A 19,331-nucleotide genomic window follows, 5' to 3' on the forward strand; every position below is an offset into this window, starting at 1 on the left:
GCAAAGCGATTGCACATCACACACTTGTTTTCAGCCCTTTTGGATGCCGAAAGCTGTTTCTGTAGTGAAATGCAAAGCTCACACTTCATCTACAGATCCTATCTCCACAGGTAATGCAGCAGCAGATGTAGCAGCAAAGGCAGCAGCCTCATCTGAACCTTTTTCCTCTCTTTCCTATCTGTTATCTGTGCCAGTTGACCTCAGCCCATATGCAGATCTCCCGGCACTCTCTTGCCTCTGCTCAAGAGCAAACTTCGTGGTCACGCTCAGGGGCAACCTTTAAGGATGGAGTTTGGATTGGCCCTGACAGTAAGCCTTGTCTGCCAAAGGCCCTTTTTCAAACATATGCTAAGCTGAGTCATGGTAAAGATCATGTAGGGAAAAATGGAAGTGGACTGGTATATAAATATATACTGTTATGGGAGCTGGCAAGAGGCACAGGGGTTACCACAGGTAGTTTTGGGAGTAGCAGGAACTGGAATGAGAGGAGAGTTAGTGCAATGATAGGCAACAGCAGGAACAGGGGTGTAGCAAGAAAATTTGGGCCCTGTGTATGAACCCCAAGTCCCAAGTGTATGTACAGACAACTGAATAATAACTAAACACATGCATCTGTAGTGGAAATTAGGTATCAGTATTAACAGTAATAACAGTAATAACTACTTCAAAATGCGACATTTTAAGCAAATAATACTAAATATTGATGGGATCATAGTATGATAATTTTACTGTTAGATTTTCTTGGAGAGAAATTATCATAAAGCATTATTTTCTTAGTTGTTTAGGTCTTTACTGTTCTCTGTTATAGGATAAATTTAGAAAAAAGCAATACTTTAATGACCTTTACACTGGATTTCGTACACTGTACACAAGTTGGGGCACCTCTAGGAATTGTTTGCACTAACTTTCAAGGCTTCATTTACTTCAAGTACTACGGGAAAGCTAAAAAAAAAACCCTAGCTGCTGCCTTTTTTTGAGAGCTCCTTCAGAGAGCAGCCTTTCCCACTTAAATCAAACTGTCAACAAGTCCTCCAACCTAAACAACCACATAGATTGCCTGTCCCTACCCTCAGATGCGACCCATTCAAGCATACAAGCAGCAGGTGTTTCAGACCTTCTTCCTCATGGTAACAATAATAAACACACGGTTAAGGTTGTGAATTCTGTCACAGTTTTGTTAGGTTTTGTTGCAAAAAACTACATGGTTAAATTTAGGAAAAGATAATGGTTTGGGTTATAATAAGTACTTCCTTGAGGTTAAAGGACTGCCATTGTCATGGTTAAAATAATAAACGTGTGATTAAGGTTTTTGAATGGTCATGGATGAAAGGAACAACATTAACTATTGGTTTCACAAAGGAAACAAACAGGGGTCTCCTGTGTGAAAGTCCTTTGTTTTGTCAACCCATCCATCCACCCTAATCTCTTCTTACCACTGACATGGTCCCATAATTATTATGGCTGCTAGAGGTCATCCATCAATAAACCCTAACAATAGATCATAATAACCGGATGCACAGACAACTTATTTGCTTGTTTTTTACAGGACAATCTCCTAACTGTTCAACCAGTTGCAGTAAATGGTGATTTTCTTTTCAAGTGTTTCTGACTAAAATATTCTGAATATCCAACTACCATCTCCTCAGACTTTCCTAATGCTCCCAGTTCCACTGGCTCACCTGTTTCCCGTTCCCAATCCCTGGAACATCACCACCTACCTACACTCCTCTTCCTCATTCCCCTCATTTTCTTCTCTGTATTTATACCAGCCTTCTTTCCTCAGTACGTTGCTAGACTGTTTGCTAATGTCTCAGTATGTTTCCATTTGTGCTGTTCGTGCTGTGGGATCTCGTTTCTATTACCTTGTGTGCTACCTGTATTTAGTTACCTGTTGTCTATTAACTTGCCTGCCTACCTGCCTATAAGCCTGGTCTTCATAATTATTTCTGTTAAAGTAACTTCATTGCACCAGCCTGCCTGTGTGTCTGCACTTGTGTCATCCCTGCCAGTGCTCCTACCAACAGCCATGACAGTATGATTTTGCCACCATGGACCCAACAGATTAGCTCTCGCTTGGCCTGCCAAGGACCCAGCAGATTACCTCTCGCTTGGCCTGCCATTTAACTGGGAGGACTTCGGAGTGTCTAAGGACATTTCTCTAAATGAAGAGCCAGGCTTCCTGGAGTCACTGGATACCTTTTGGAAGCTGTAAAGCCATGTCGCATGCTTCCCAGAGACCTGCTACACAGTCGGCTAGCCTCTGGCCTGCACCCAAATCAACTACCACTGGATTTGCTCGGTTGGCTTCCTGTGTGATCCTGACCATGAAGAATTTCAGCAGTCGCCTTTCCTGGGTACTGATATTTCTGCCAGTCTCAAGCTTCTGGGCCGTCCGCATGAGGTTCCCTGCTCCTCTGCTGTTCTCCAGCCCCTGGGCCATCTGCCTGAGGGCCCCTGCTCCGCTGTCTTCCAGGCCCCAGATCATCCACAAAAGGCTTTCTGGTCTGCGATGCTAAAATCACCAGGGCATCTGACCACAGTTCCCCGCTCAACCGCTCTCAAGGCCATGGGCTGACTGCCCAATAAAAAGGATGATTTCATCAGCATAGAGAAAGATCTTTCATTACAGACCTACTTTGGTAATACCAGAGATGTCACTGTTGGAGCAAAAACCTATGGCGAGGGCTTCCACAGTAACAGTGAAAGGGAGGGGGGAAAGGGAGCATCACTTTTTGTGGCCCTAACTGCAGGTCAAGTAGTTTGCTGGGTTTATTCCCACATTCAAAATAATTTTAGCAGTAATTTGCGAAGTAATTGGACTACTTGATTAGTCAATTAAGGTGTTAAACTCTGTTTTGCTTGTATGGTAAGCCTCTTCTTGTTATTGATTAGGGAACTCAGCATATTGTCTAAATTGAAGATATCAATAATAGTGTCTAAATTGAGAATAATTGAGACCTCCACTGTTTAGAAATTTAGGAGGTGAACAAGATAATCTTGCTTTGAATGTATACTTGAAGTGATTCCTACATGGCACATACGGACATAAAAGAACTGGAGTTCATTTGCAAAATGAGTAATAAGGATTTTGGCATAAATCTTAGTTGATAGCAAGAAAGAATTAAATCTTCAAGGCCTACAGCTGATTGATTTCTTGACAAAATATCATTTTTTTTGGTTCTATGGTCGCAACTTTACTTTTTTTATTTCAGTCTCAGTGCTCTGATCAGTATAATTTCCAGCAGCAGCGGGCCGCTGCTTTCAGTGAAAAGCTTTGATAAATCCATCAATCCAAACAGTCAGTGAATGAGCAAAGTGATTTGTAATTTCCACCTGTTCCTCTATGGTCTGGTCTATTTATCATGTACACCTATGTGAAATCTGTCAAAATACAGGAAGATAAACAGAAAAGAAGATCCAAGCATTAGGCAAAACATGACACAGCAAGTTCATTTAGTCAATAAAGGCTGTTTTTGTGCCTTGTTCTCTACATAACAACATTGTGACAGATGAGTAGGAGGAATATCCTTATCACTCCGAGAGGTTTTAGTGCTCGTACCAGCTGCTGTGTAGAAATGGTCTGCCTGGTCACTGTTACTGGGAGGTAAATTGGATAGAGCTGGTATCTATAGGAGTGACTTTCAGAGGAATCAAAGGGACTGTATTTAGTGATGACAGCTGTATTGTGGGGAGCAACAGCTTAAGGAGTCTGTACTGCTCTGCTGTTAGTTACTCTACCTGGCCAAATCATGCCAAAATCAGTCCAAATCATATGCAGTCCTGCTCTTTTCAATCAAGATAAATCAATGTATAGGAAAATACTATGGCTAATCCATTAATCTTTATGTCAACATTTTTCTGTAGGACTAATCTCTATTGAAGACATAGTCTTTATGAAAACTATTTACAGTCAGGTTTGTGGATTATTCAGAGTTAGTGCAACACTCTCAAAGGACAAGGTAGTATTTTTCAGATGTAACTTTTCAATGGTGTGAGCATGACAACCATGTAAATGCAAATCTATCAGCAGACAAGAATGTAGATACTGGACGATTCTGCCAAACCTTGCATCACCTTCAGTGAAAACTTTTTATCTACATCCAACGCTAAGGTTCTCAAAAATTCTCACTTCTATAATATCTACACAATGCAACCACAGTATGGTTAAGATTCGGCAAGGATCATGGTTATGTTTGGATAAAAAAGGAAAAGTTGGGCATCCATGTAGCTGAATGGTTGAGGTGCATACCATATACAGTATCTTCAGAAAGTATTCAGAACGTTTTACTTTCTGCCATTTTATTGCGTTGTAGATTTAACTTTAAAATTTCTCATACCCATAATGACATAGTGACAGGTTTTTTGAATTTTTTCCAGATTTAATTAAATCCAAAACTGACATCTCTCATTTACAAAAGTATTCAGACCCTTTGCCAAATTGTGATCAGGTGCTTCCAGTTTGCTTTAATTGTCCTCGAGATGTGTCTAGAACTTGATTGGAGTCCACCTGTGGCAAACTAAATTGATTGGACATAGTTTAGAAAGGCACATACCTGTGTATATAAGGTCCCACAATTTACACTAGATGTCAGGACAAAAAGCAAGCAATGAAGTCCAAGGAACTCGATGTAGACCTCTACGATAAAACTATGGCGAGGCATAGATCAGGGTAGGGTTATAAAACTATTTCTAAAGCTCTGAGTGTTCCCAGGAGCACAGTGGCCTCCATAATTGGAAATGGAAGAAGTTTGGAACCACCACAACTCTTCCTAGAGTTGGCCGCCCGGCCAAACTTAGTAACTGGGCAAGAAGACAAGGAGCAAAAACACATCAGGGAAGCACTTAAAATGTGTGGTTACCCAAACCTGGCCTTCATTTAAACCACAAAAAGATACAGAACAGACAGAGAAGAAAATGACCATAAACAGAATAACATTGTCATTCCAAACGTTTCAGGAGTATCCGAAAAACTCAGGAGGATTTGCAAAAAACACCGCATCCCTTTGCACTTAAAGCCCAGTAACACTCTGAGGCAGAAGCTTGTCCACCCCATGGACAAAACATCCAGACATAAGCAGAGCCAGGTAGTGTATGGTGTGAAGAATGCACAGACTTGTACGCTTGGGAAACAAAACAGCCTCACAAATGCATGGCACAGCACAGGAGAGCCCACTCCTCAGGTAAGGACTCAGCAGTCCTCCTACATCTGCAGGACAATGGACACTCATTTGAGGACATCAATGTACACATTTTGTCCAGAGAAAACCAATATTTTGAAAGAGGAGTGAAAGGAGCCATCTATGTCAAAGTGGAAGTGGTCTACAACACCACTCATTAGCCACCTACAATGCAGTCTTGAGATTCCATCCCAGACAGCTGAACACCAATTCACACCATGACTCATGTGACCCTAACGACTCACATGATGGCTAGGTGCGTCAACAACTCACACGTGAACTCAACGACTTTCCAGGTGTTAACAAAACTACAAGAGATCAAATGCCTGGGTCCCCCACCAGTCAGTTAGAACTAAAGAAGCCTTTTGGATGAGAGATGAAACTTCATCAAAAACCTCAAGAAAGTCCAGTTGCCTGTGTCATCATAGTTTATTGAATGTAGACTGATGGAAAAAAAATGGCAGTTTATCAATTTACAATTAAATCTACAGCACAAATAAGTGTGCAAAAAAAGAAGGGGTCTGAATATTTTCTGAAGCCCCTGTAACTGCGATGTCCCTGGTTCGATTCCAGCTGGGGAACCTTTGTTGTGTGTCATACCGCTTCTCTCTCTCTCATTTCCTGTCTACCTTTATCAATAAAGGTGAAAATGCTAAGAAATAATTTTTAAAAAATCTAATTTTGTGGTGACCATATTTTATCAAATGCTGTTTCCAAGTATGAACCATCTAATCAATCCCAACATTCTGTTATCTTTTCCAGTCAGATTTCAAGATCAAATTTGAGGCACCTCTTGATAAAGACTCAGTTTTTGTTTCTGCAGTAAAAACAATCTAACGTCTGACCACTTTGTCTGTATACAGACAGATCAAAGGGCCCAACTGAGGAAACCTCTAAATCAACTGAAAAGTGGAAAAACTCCCATATGGGGCATTGCAGTCTAATGGCATTCATGCACTTTGGCTGAAACATTCATTTCTTACCTATTTAAAGGATACATTAGTAGTTATTCTATATTTTTCTAATTGCCAATAAATCCCATGAACAGACCAAAACCCACAATGTGTTAGGCCATCTCTGACTACTATCTGATTTCCCTACCCTGTCCCTGGCTCTCAAGCCAAGCCAATCTTTAAAAACAGCACACGTATATATAGTTTAATTTATTAAAAGGTCTGTGTAATTTCCTTAAACAGCCTGTCACTGTAGTTTTTAATCAAACAAAGCAGGAGGAATTGTGAATTTTTTGGTGACTATTTTCAGCGGTGGATTCATATACATTTGTTGTTCTAGTGAGTATTTCTGGCAGCAGGACGATGTGTGTGTGAGACTGAGTCAAAATAAATAATGGTGTGTGCGTTCATGGTGATGAAGGAACATGTCACCCAGTGCAACGGTGTAGCTCACTGTAATAGTTTTTGAACAATAATGGAGCTCTATAGCTAAGAGGAATAACATATATCAGGCTTTGGATACACACACAATATTGTTAGAAGGGACACATTAATTGATGGGTCTGCACATGGAATTTGAAAAATACACAACATTATCAGCATATTACCTTTTCCTTTAACAAGTAATCTAACTGTACACTGTAGCCAAATAACAAAAAAACAAACAAAAATGGATACTGCACAAGATGATTGTGGATATTATCATTTTCATCTGTTATGTCCTCTATATGTAGTTTTTCTGATCACTAATGGATGATTGATAATGGCATGAGTACTGTAGGATAGACAGATAATATAAATACTTGCAATGTGATAATTATGGATTCCTCCTTGAATGATTGAAGCTAGTGTACTTCTATGTATATGTTAAACCCAATGTGTGCAGTAAAAATGCCTCTCGTTGATTTGGACGCAACCTTGGGAAATGTTATCTTTTTCATTTATATTCAGAGATATTTTTCAGGTGTGTGCAGAGAACTGAACGTTGTTAGAATTATACACTAACGAGTAATGTATAATATACTGTATCTCTACCTACCTCCATGGGCCCTGCAAGACTTTGCCCGTTTGGCCTTTTTCATGGAATCCATTTGGACATGTCACAGCAGGAAAAGCATAGGTGTAAATAAAATAAATGATGTCTGAAATCAGTCTCCTGCTTTTTTAACTAACCTGGGTACTGGTTTTGTTCATGCTGGCTCACTGTCGCATTTTCACGGCTTACTGGGACAGTAACACAGTAACACCTGGGCTTTTCTTACTGAGACAAATCAAAATGTCTGCTGTAAGTAAGCCTGATAGAAATCCAGCAACGATCTTGGGATAAAACAGGAGAGAGGACAACCTAATTTTGAAGAGTCGTTTTAAATATATTTTTGTGGAAGCCTATTCTTGCTAGGAAAAAGTAAAGTACAATAATTTTTTTCAAAGTAATTTAATTGATTCTTGACTTTGGAAATTGCATCAAACAAACTAAAACAACCTTTTTGTCAAATTTAGTGTTACTTGGGTAATTGTTTCTTATGAATCTTAATATTATTTTGTCAAAATTATGATTTGTGTATCATAAATTCAAATAAGCCTCCAGTTATGCTAAATACAAATTATTTACCTCATTATTAACTTGTTATCCCCTTTTCATATTCCTGGTGAAAATGCTAAAAATAAAAACCACAAACTTTGTATGAACCTTTTATGTACAATGTAACAACTAAAACTCAGGTGGGCACTTGGTACTGATAGAAACGTATGCCTCAAAAATAAAAAAGGGACTATTATGGAGAGCGCACAGGTCAAAAAATACTAATGATAAATAAACAATACTGTATTTGAGATTAATCTAAAAAAATGCATATTATAATTTTGACTCCACATATTCTGCATATTTAAACCTACAAGATATTGATGTGTGGCTTCCTTTTTAAAATTTTAAAAGCAAGAACTCATTCACATCTTAAAAGTATAATCAGCTGGTATGATCAGTTAATATTTTTGATTTGTAGCAGTGAGCAGACTTACACACACACACACACACGCTGGTCTTTTTTGTTTAGTTGTGAGGACACTCATTGACATAATGAATTACTTATCCCCTTACCCTAACCATCATAACTAAATGCCTAACCCCAACCCTTACCCTAATTCTAACCTAAACCTAATTCTCACCTGAAGTTGTGAGGATCAGCCAAAATGTCCCCACAATGGTTTCAAACCAAAATTTGTCCACACAACCATAGAAAGACATTCACACACACACACACACACACACACACACACACACACACACACACACACACACACACACACACACACACACACACACACACACACACACACACACACACACACACACACACAGAGTTTGTGATATAGGAGCAGAAAGTCCCACAGCACTAAATCACTGTTATGCTCCGCCAGCTTCATTAAATCACTGGTATCACAGTGTTTAGCTCGGTGAGCGCATCAGCCTGTCTAACAGGGGTTTAAGTGATTACAGAGAAGCAGATCCCAGGAGGAGTTGTGAAACAACAGTTATTTCATTCCATGCATGATGTCACTTACTTTGCAATGACTACAGTACAGCCAAAGCACAGTCTTGGTAATGTGGTGTTCTGTTCTGGGAGGCAAAGAAAACAGAGCAAACATCAATACTGCAATATGGTGGCAACTGTACAATTAAACAGTCAAAACCCTTGAGAATGCAGAAAGGTTTTATTCTTCAAACAACATTTTACATCTGTGGTTAACAGTTTATAAAAGCACTTCTCTCCGCCAGTCTTGCCCACTGACCTGCAGTGAGACATATCCTCTGGATTTTGGATTTTAGTTTTGTGTGGAAAAAAGTAAACAGGTGTTTTACACAAATATCTTTTACAGGCAGAAATACTGACGTAGGTGTGTGTAACCTGAGCGGGTGGAGTCAAAGAACCAGGTTGTCAGAGCTCAAGACCACAAACCTGTATTCAAAAGAAGAAACAGATCTAAAATGATGGGTCTAACGGCTTTGGCTGGAAACAAAACTGAGAGTCTACAACCTCGCTAGTGGGTATGCAAGCCTATACTTAGGTAGAGCAGTGCTCTGTAATGTTTGCCAAGTTCACCGCCTTGGTTTACCGTGTTAGCATGCTAACATTCGCTGATTACCATTAAACACGAATTGCATCTAAGACTGATGGGAATGTTATTAGTTTTGCAGGTATTTAGTCATGAACCAACGTATTGGAAAAATTAAAATCTTGACCTGATTTTTTTGTGCTAGATGAAAAGTCCATGGATCACCAGAGTATTAAAATATATCCTATCCAGGGCATGAATGTCTGATCCAAAATTTATGGCTATTCCTCCGATTATTTTCTGTGGTATTTCAGTCTGGACCAAAGTGGTGGGCTGACCGACCATTATTACCATCCCTAGAGCCCCACCAGTGGCCTTGCTGATAAAAATAAGGTTAAAGGTCCACAGCCCTGCTAGTAGGTTGTAGTTTGGGGAACTAAAGAACAGACTAATAATTTGCTATCCACAGAGGTACAATTGTAAAATATCTCCTGATGGTGATGCAAACCATTTGAATTCATTTTTTATGTGTACAAGTGTTAAAACTGTGGCCTTAATGTTGACACTTTAAATTGAAAGTCACGCAGGTTACAGGCCGGGACATCCAGCCACTTTTATGATACCTTATCTTGTACCAAAGTGTTGCTCAACATTTTGACCTTATGGTAGTGCTAAAATAAAGGTCAGGGATCACTCAAATTATTACAAACCAACCTCTAGGGACCCTACATACCAAATTCCATTGCAATGTTGTTGAGACATTCTTTGGCTCCACCCATTGAGGTCAAATGGTGCAGTCAGACCAAAATTCACTTCCCATTCATGTCTTTGTGAAACGGGGCAAGAAACATTCACTTCCAGTCACATATTGATCCTTTGCTTTGCACAGAGTTCATTCTAACTCTACTTTCTCCAATGTCCAGCCACTTAGAGAGGGGGTGGGACGGACCTCTCATTTAGGAAAATTTGGTTTTTTTTATATTCTTGTTTTATAACTGCAAGGCGAAAGAAAAACAAGCAGCAGAGAAGGAGGGATGCTGCTTGGTTGCAGTGAGTGTGAGGACAGTGACAGAAATGTTTGATTTGACACTTGGTGATTTGACACTTGCTGTTGTTAGCCCACTAGCCATGCTAGCTCCTACGGGTTATGATTAAAACCCACCTACACTATTTCCTATACCCTCCTGCTTTTCGCCACACCACACAAGGAAATTTGCCAGGCAGATTTTTTTTTGGTCTGACTGCATCATATCTCCAATACACAAACTGCTCTGCCTCCAGAGTTACTGTGCCTTAAAGAAGCATACACAGAGCTACAACTGCAACCTATGTAAAAAAGTGAATATGCAAGAGCAAACAAACAACAAAAAAAAACGCCAGAAAAGACGTAAACTCATATACACTCAGTAACATACAGGAAGTGACAATCAAAGTTGTGCAAAACTATAAACATTAAGAAGCAGAAGGTATTTAGCTGAGAATATGAGGGTGTCAACATAATTACAATAGACTGAAATAAATGGTTGCCCACACAGCAGACAAACCTTACACAGAGGTTTTGTCAAGTGCACAAACATAATCTCATTTCTGATCACACCAAACTTCCGTTCAGTTCATGTTTGAGACAAAAAAAAACAAAAAAAAAAAAAACAGCCAAAGAACCATCACATTTCAGAGCACAAGATAGCTATCTGGCAAAGCAGGAACTCTGAATGCAGTGACTTCTTTTATGGTCATCTATAACCACGGGGTAGCATCAGAGTTTTTAGGGTTATCACTTCTATGGCCTCGGCCAGTAACCCAGCTCAGTTTGCGACTCTATTGGTAAAGTTAAACCACAGTGGATTGAACCTATGAATTGGGCTAATCTTACCTTCTTTCTGCCTTTATCATTGAACCAATGATAAAGGCAGGGAGTAGGAAAGGTGGAGGCCAGCACTGGATATGCATTCTAAGTTCTTTGAATTAACAAACTAGTAGTCACACCATACTGGTAGACTAGCTAACTAGTTTACCGAACTAGTAAACTGAAATGACAGGTTTCAGACATTTGAGTTTTCTTAATACAACACTCACATGACCATCTGTACCCTAAAAGTGCTGTAGTTATTTCTCCACACTGACAATGAAGAGATCCCTTCACAGCAAGACTGCATTGTAAGATATAGCAGACAAAATGCACAGTCCTTGATTGGTGCAAAAATGGATTAAAGTCAAATCTTTGTGGTACAAAATTTCTTCTTTGTGTGTACACAGACAGTCTTTTTGCTGAACCATGGCAGAGGTATTCCTCATGGTAGTCCCATGTAGGTTTGGTGCCATGACCAAACACCTGCAATAAACATACAAGGGACTGCTAGAACCAAAAAATACCCACTTGATATGTGGGTCAGCCTGCTGAAAACTCGTATTAACTTGCTCTATAAAAGTTTTGCATCACAGCCAATATGGAGAGGAGGAATGTTTACAGTGTCCCCATAAGTAATTTGCAAATGAGGGTAAGTTAGGATATATGTCTATAGTTAGTAAGAGTGCTAGATTTCAGAGTACTAGCTAATGTTTATCCTACTTCACACCTTGATCATTGAGCTTCGGAACATCCCTTCGCCTGATTCTTGGATCCATCCACTGTGGTTTAACTCAACCAATCGAGTAGCAAAATATGCTGGGTACTGTATATGAACAGACCAATGTTCCAGAAATAATAGTCCTATTCATTTGTTTATACTGTTTTAGGTGACTGGCCATCTGAATGCTTTCACTTGGATGGCTTGAAATTCTAATGGTGGAATTAGTGGTACAAAAAAATCAGTTTCACTGAACATAATTCAAATATACAAGACATGTACATAACTTCAAGAAAGAAGTTAACCGTGAGTCCCAAAGAGCTTAGCGATAACAAATTTCCAATTACAGTGAGCTCCAAATTCTGTTGCTACACCACTAACGGTGAAGTGAACCTGGAGGTTGATCTTTGTAGAACATGTGGATTATATTCAGCAGCTTCAATCAATTTTCTTTTAGATTTTGGGTCAATTAAGCAACTAGAGTGCAGTGTTGGTTCCAGACCGCATTGACAAAATGTTTTGAATATTCTCTTACGCTTCATTCACACCGTGTTTACATGAATGGGAAAATCTCCCATTATTAAACACCAATCACCTGTCCTAGAGTTACACTAGGTAAATAAAATTAAGTAATTCAACTAGTAGGCTGATGTGACTACTTTTTCACACTGTGCAAATGATGATTACACTCTGAACAATGTAACATGTATGTAGCATTGTTTCATAACTCTTGATGGAGTCTTGTCTACAGCAATGACCACTCAGAGAAAGTGTAGCATTTAGTGCAATGTCACACACCAAACTAAGGAAAAATCATGATTACTCAGGAATTAAATGGAAAAATTTCTACACAGTGGCCATGACATGAAGTTATAAATTGCTTAAATTATCAGAGACAGTTCTGTTGGGAAACATGGACGTTAGTGTTAATAGCCAACTCTCAAAAGCTAGAGAAAAAAAAGCAACAACAAAAAAACAAACACTAGCACTGTGCATTCATGAAGCATGGGGTGAGGCTGCTTTGGATAAAGGCATCCACTTAATGACACGTGCAGTATTCCCAGCTACATGTAGCTTGATCTGAACATGGCAGAGGGAGGCAGTGGGATAAAGGTTCAGCAGGTGTCACTGCTGCGGGATAAAAACACAGTGGCTTTCAGTTTTTCTTTCGAAGTTTGAGCTTTGGACACCAGTCAGTATCGGGGTACAGAAGGCAGTGGACTGTCTTAAACCTGCAGGATGAAAAGAGACAGAGTCAGGGAAAGGACAAGTTTCTAGTGTTCAGTGTTCCCACAGTAAATGCCTTAGTAACATCATTTTAGGTCAAGGGATTCCTATGAAAAAACTGTGGAGGATTGATCAATTCAAAAATAATCATACAAATAATCAAACTGCATCTTATGTTTCAAGGATGTGTCAATTAGGTTTTCGTCACCATTTCTGATATGTCCTGACCTGACCAAAAGCTTAAATTTCCCTAAGTAGTACTGCTCCACAGTACACACTTCAAGTACAGTATAAGACCAAAACTATGTGGACACATCCAAATTAGTACATTTGTCCTGGGTTTGACTTTCCAGGTTTGCTCTAGGCCCCCTGGTTCCAATTAAGGCAAATCTTAATGCTCCAGCATAGTACAACACACTTTTTCCCAATTTACTGTGGAAGAACTTGACTTGTCTGCACATAGCCTTGATCTCAACCCCATCCAACACCTTTGGGATGAAATGGAATGCCGACTGCAAGCCAGGCCAAGTAAGATGCAGAATGCTAAAGCTCTACAATATGATACTTATTTTTTTCAACATAAGTAAACAAACTGCAAACTCATAAATAGCTCTAACAAATATAAAAATGCACAACAAAATTTCACAACGTAAGTGCCAACTTAGTACCACATTACCATTAATACAAGCTTTGATCACTTATGACACTGATACTTATGATTGCTTCAGAACACTGTTGACATGAATGGTACCAAAAGTTGACCATTTCAATAAACCCCAACTCATTTTTAATAAGAGGCCATATTTGGCTTAGAGTACTAGTTTAACCATAGTCTGAACTCTCACAGATACCGTATGTGACATCAAATGTTGAAAAGAGCCATGGGACTCTGTGAAGGAGCACTGAGTACATATTAACTTGTTTTGTTATTAATGTGTTTACCGTGTGGGGTCTTCAGCCAGTGAAAAACCTCCAGCAATGCTGACCACATTTCTTCTGTTCTCAAAGCCTCCATAGCTGAGAGTCACCTGTTGCAAAACAAACATACAACATAGTTGTTTTGACTTCACTGTAGACCGTAAAAACACAACCAAAACATTTTTAGATGCTAATGTGATACTGACATATTCATGTGATATGTATTCGCTCTTTAATTATACCATTTAAATATATTTTCAAGTTAGCACCTTTTTAAATGGCAACAGTTTTCTTAGTGTCTCAGACCTTACTGTATTGCACATGAAACGAACATAACAAAAAACACACATACACACACGCACATACTAACCTGTTCCAGGACAGAGTCAGGGGGCAGCTTCTGCAGGTTCTCCAGGTGAGAATGGAAGAGGTGTGTGTGTGTTAGGGCAACCTCTAGCAGAGCCTCGATGATGTAGCCAATGGTGCAGTCGTCCGGAAGTCGGATCTTCTCAGCTGTGCTTATGAAATTCCCTAAACTGAAACCACAAGACAGAGTTTTAGCCAACAGCCTATCAAAATGTGTTTTTAACACTAACAACCGAAGCGCACTTTCTTCCTAAAGACCTTAGGAAGAAAGTGAGTAACCCGGTCCGGGTCATGCTTGAAAAAAACTAGTTCTTACGATGTGTTGTCTGACTACATCAGAAATCAAAAGTGTTTAAAACTGATCCAAATGGCAAGACTCAAAGGTGGGGTATAAAGCCGGCTGTCACAGAGAGGGGGGAGATGTGATATTATTTAAATATGGGGATAACAGTGCACATTTTCAGATCCTGAGTATATTCGTAATTGCAGCACTCAGTTGTTCATATAAAAAGTGACAGAAATAGTAGTGTAATGAAAAAGGAAAAAGCTATCAGAGAGATATCAAAGGTAGTTGGTTTGCCAAACTCAACAATTGGGTACATTTTAAAACTAGTGGTTGTGGGCCTCCGCCACTCTTGTATGTGTTCACATGCTTGGCCATCACAGCTGATTCTGATTGAACACAAAGTTGTAGCCCTGACAGCTGAAAATGCTTCAAATATAAATGTTGCTCCAAAGAAGCTACAATTTCTAAAATGTGGATGCTTCACACACATCTTCAACCCGATAGCACAGAAGATCTACTCAATCACTACAGTTTCAAGGAGGGCATCCATGATTAGTGTCACCAGTTAGCTATCTGAACAAATGTGAAATATGGTCTCAATCTCCCCATCTGTTTCTGAGTTATGGCATTGAATAATGGCCAGAAAAGTGTTTTTGCAGAACATTATGATGTCAAAGCGATGCTGACCTTTAACAGTTTTGATATAAAATGTCATCACGTCATCATTTTTTTGTATTACACATTTGTGTGAAAGTTTGTCATGATTGGCATATGAATTCTTTAGTTGTGGCCAAAAACGCGGTTTGTCAAGTCACAGTAACCTTGATCTTTGACTACCAAATTTTAAAAAGGTTCATCCTTTATTCCAAGAGAATTGTCTGTGCCAGATGTAATGAAATTCCCTCACGTTCACAAGAATGGAACTGAGGTATGAAAACATAATGCCTCCAACCACGGCTGTCGCCAGCAGAGGCATAAAAAGCTGATGTGTACAGGAAAACTAGAAAATGTCAAACGAGCTGGCAGACTGAGGAGCACAAGTCTGGAAGGATGACTGGAAAATCGACTGGAAAATCATTTGCACGGTGAAAAAAAAACCCTTTATGTCTGCATAGCAAGTCAAGAAAGCTCACCAGGATGTAGGCGGACATATTTCCTTGTCAACGATCAAGAGAGGACTTCATGACTATAACTGCAGAGGATTCACCACAAGATGCAAACCCCTGGTAAACCTCAAAAAAAGGGAGGCCAGGCTGCAGTTCACAAAAACAGAGTTCTGGAAGGAAGTTCTATGGACTGATGAAACAAAATCAACCAAGGACAAAATGATGGAAAGAGGAAAGTGTGGAGAAAAAAAAAAGGAACAGCTCTTGACCCAAACCCACCACCTCATCTGTCAAACATGATGGTGGTTCTGTTATGGCTTGGGAATGTATGCCTGCCAACTGAACTAGCACAATGGTTTATATTTATGATTTAATGGCTGATGGAAGCAACAACACCAATGCAGAAGTTTACAGGAGCATTCTGTGATCAGATTCAGTCAAATGCATCAAAACTCATCGGACAACATTTGAGCAGGACAATGATTCTAAACATACGGCCAGGGTGAAGAGGTGGACTATTCTAGACTAGCCGAGTCAGTCGCCTGATCTCAGTCCGACTGACTAGCAGTCCAATTGGTGAAGACCAGGCTAAAGGCAGTGAGACCCCGCAAAAAGCAAGAGCTGAAGGAGGCTGCAGTGAAGCTCTGGGAGAACATCACCAGGGAAGATACAAAGTGTGGGTCAAAGACTTCAGGCAGTAATTGACTGCAAAGGATTTTCCATTAAATATTAAATATGATGATTTTGTTTGACTTCATGCTCATCTGTCCAATTACTTTTAAAACCCTAAAAGTTGGCACTGTGGGTTAAAGGGGCTATATTTCCCACACAGTTCTTTCTATGTTGATGTTTACAAATTTGGCACTTTATTGCAGTACCCATTATTTCGTTTTCAAATTCATTTGCTGAAGCTCAGAGCCTGAAGAACAAAAAATTAGTAACTTTCGAAATACTTTAATTTAATTTTGGAGTATACAGGACTGAAAAATCCTGGAAGAGGGAGGGGAAATGTATACAAATGTCTGATGAAAATGATATATCATCTGATAATTGATAACTGCAATAGAGGCTTTATTTAACATTAAGAAAAGTTGGTGTAACATTTGCATGTAAGCAATATCAGATTTTGGTGTCAGTTCCTAAGCTTTTTGTGTTAACATGGTGTATACATGCTGAATAAAGCAGAGGAACCCAGTTTCCCTATTGGTCACAATGCACTGAAGCCACATGCTGCTTTTAAACTAAGGGGACCAGTGCCACCATCTGTATCTCGAAACTCTTGTTCTGTTGACATGAGTGTCTGACAATTCTGTCCTCGTCTATTCCTTAAAACATACTCTAGCTAACTAGCAGTCCAGGCACAATCTCTGAGGGTTATCTAAAGACATTTCCTCAATATTTTTTTTCTAATTATTCTTTTGCTAGTCAGATTTGTGATGTTCTTACTGTTCACAAAAATGTATGTTTTTTTTTACCATAAAATGGAGTTAGCCTGCCTGAAGTGAGTACCCTGGCTTCAGCAGGTTCGATAGCTTGAATTAGTTTAAAGACCACGAGAATCCATGACCTACCTGGCCCACGGGCTCATTTTCAGTGCCAGACCTCTGCTGATACAGAAACCTGCTCCACCTGTGGCGAACCAGAACTTAACAGACACCTGAAATGAGACAAAAATAACCAGATCAGCCAGAAAGAAAAAGACATTTGTTACATCTGAAGGGACACTCTGAAGCCTGGATTTCTAAATATAACTTTATCCATCTCCAAAGTTTAAACATGAAAAGGTAGTGCTTGCTGCTATATTTGTCAATTACTGGAACTAGAAACTCCTAATAAGTTGTAAGTTAACTGACTGATCCGTCACTCTTGACTCTCTCTGCAGCCTCTATAGGGTGATCTAGACTGGGCCGGCCCAGGTAGACATCCTGGGTATGGTGGTAGGAGGAGAGGACTCGCAGCAAGCTGGGCAGAATCACATAGTTATCATCATCCACATGGCAGAACCACCTATAACACACACACATAAGCACAGTCAGCATTGTACATTAGATTGTATGTATATACATGTAGGTGTTAATTGTGTTGGTGGGCTTGCCATCAGCTCCTAGAATGTCATTGGTTAATTAATTGTTAACTGTTTATTGTGTCCTGGCTAAACTAGTTTATTCAGATCAGGGACAGATCACGTTTCACTCACTTTTTCTGAGACTCGATGAATTTGTCGTACTCCACAGACATCTTACAACACAGAGCCTGTCGGGTGTGAGCTGCTGAGCAGTTAGTGTTGATGATGTTGGCTCCTGTGGAAGAGACAGCAGAGGACAGAACAGTTCAGTTCCATGCTGTTGTGTAGAGTATATTACTGCACCTACACCTGTATACTTTGTATGATGGTTACAGATTATTCATACAAATGTAAATTACTTGTTCGTACTGGGGCATATAGATTATTCATACTTGAGATACTGTGCATTAGAAATTTTACCATTCATCTCCCAACGGCTTTGTTTGAAAAAGTGTATTTCCATCCATGCACGAGACTACATATTCCAGTGACACATACACTGTATGTACAAGTTCAAACACTGAACAATTGGACAATATGATGCCATGTGTTATATGAGGATATACATACCCGCATTTGCACATAGTCCTGAAATCTATATCCGTATATAACAGAATGTTAATATCCGCCATGAACATTGACATACTTGGACAGCCTGCATATCTGTTGTCTGATAACAGGATGAACATTCAGTTTACATCTGCACAAACAGCATTCTTCAATCTATTCAACTTCTTTGTGTATCTTGTCATGTCCTTATCTTCTTTTATTTAACTTTTTTTCACAATTGGTTATACACGTTTCTCAATACTGAGTTCCCTTTTTCAAAACTCTCCAAACAGAAGTCAGTGTACTGAACTGTGGATCACTTTTCATTGCTTTGACACAAAATGCATTTAGTGACTACATCTTTCAAATGTCAATTGTTTTCTCTCTCAAACTGCACCACAACAAAACACTGTTGACTTAATTTAAAACCTTTTTTAAACCTTTTCTTATTAAACCTAAAAACACAACACAAAAAGACAGTAAATTAAACTGCAATTTGCTACAATCGGCTACATCTACATCTAAAAAAATTCCATCCCGCAGAAGAATTATTTTCCTCATAGAGGTAGAAAAGTTTATGAACAGATGTTTCTCCTGGATGCAGTGAATGCTGGATGTCTGGATATATCTGCAGAACAGTGTCATGATGGATCAGGCTGTAAAGATTCTTTCCCAGGTGAGCTGAAGAGAAGATGTAGTGTGTGATTTAAGTTATTGATAAACATAAAAAAAATGCTTTCATTTAGTGAAATAAAAAATACAGACATAAAATGTACGCTTGACACAATTATTGCCACCCTTTTGATGAATTTAAATTAGTTCCTCAAACAAAATAAAAAACTATTTTCAGTGTTCACAAGACCTGAATTAACCAATGAAAGATGGTTTTACTGTATAAAAAGGGGCTGATTGTTTCCAGTTTCTTTTTCACAATGGTGAAGACAAGAGAGCTCTCTGACAGCATGAGAAAAGCTATTATCAGAAATCATAACAATTCCAAAAGCTACAAGGCAATCAGCAAAGATCTTGAAATCGTAATGTTATCAAGAAGTTTCACAGTCAT

At 39.2% G+C, this 19,331-nt stretch overlaps 1 protein-coding gene across 1 annotated transcript in view; it reads right to left on the reverse strand.

Moving 5' to 3' along the window:
- Positions 1 to 8,846: 8,846 nt before the first annotated feature.
- The window catches only part of rfng (RFNG O-fucosylpeptide 3-beta-N-acetylglucosaminyltransferase), a 23,046-nt gene continuing 12,561 nt past the window's right edge, over positions 8,847 to 19,331 (reverse strand). The window contains exons 4-9 of the mRNA XM_040134865.1: positions 17,852 to 17,954; positions 17,508 to 17,661; positions 17,226 to 17,311; positions 14,267 to 14,432; positions 13,921 to 14,006; positions 8,847 to 12,983 (exon numbers count right to left, since the gene is read on the reverse strand). Coding sequence (XP_039990799.1) covers positions 12,908 to 12,983; positions 13,921 to 14,006; positions 14,267 to 14,432; positions 17,226 to 17,311; positions 17,508 to 17,661; positions 17,852 to 17,954 — 671 coding nt within the window. The 3' untranslated portion in view covers positions 8,847 to 12,907. The remainder of the gene's footprint in view (positions 12,984 to 13,920; positions 14,007 to 14,266; positions 14,433 to 17,225; positions 17,312 to 17,507; positions 17,662 to 17,851; positions 17,955 to 19,331) is intronic.

Source organism: Xiphias gladius, chromosome 9 (assembly GCF_016859285.1).
Source record: "Xiphias gladius isolate SHS-SW01 ecotype Sanya breed wild chromosome 9, ASM1685928v1, whole genome shotgun sequence".
NCBI lineage: Eukaryota > Metazoa > Chordata > Actinopteri > Istiophoriformes > Xiphiidae > Xiphias > Xiphias gladius.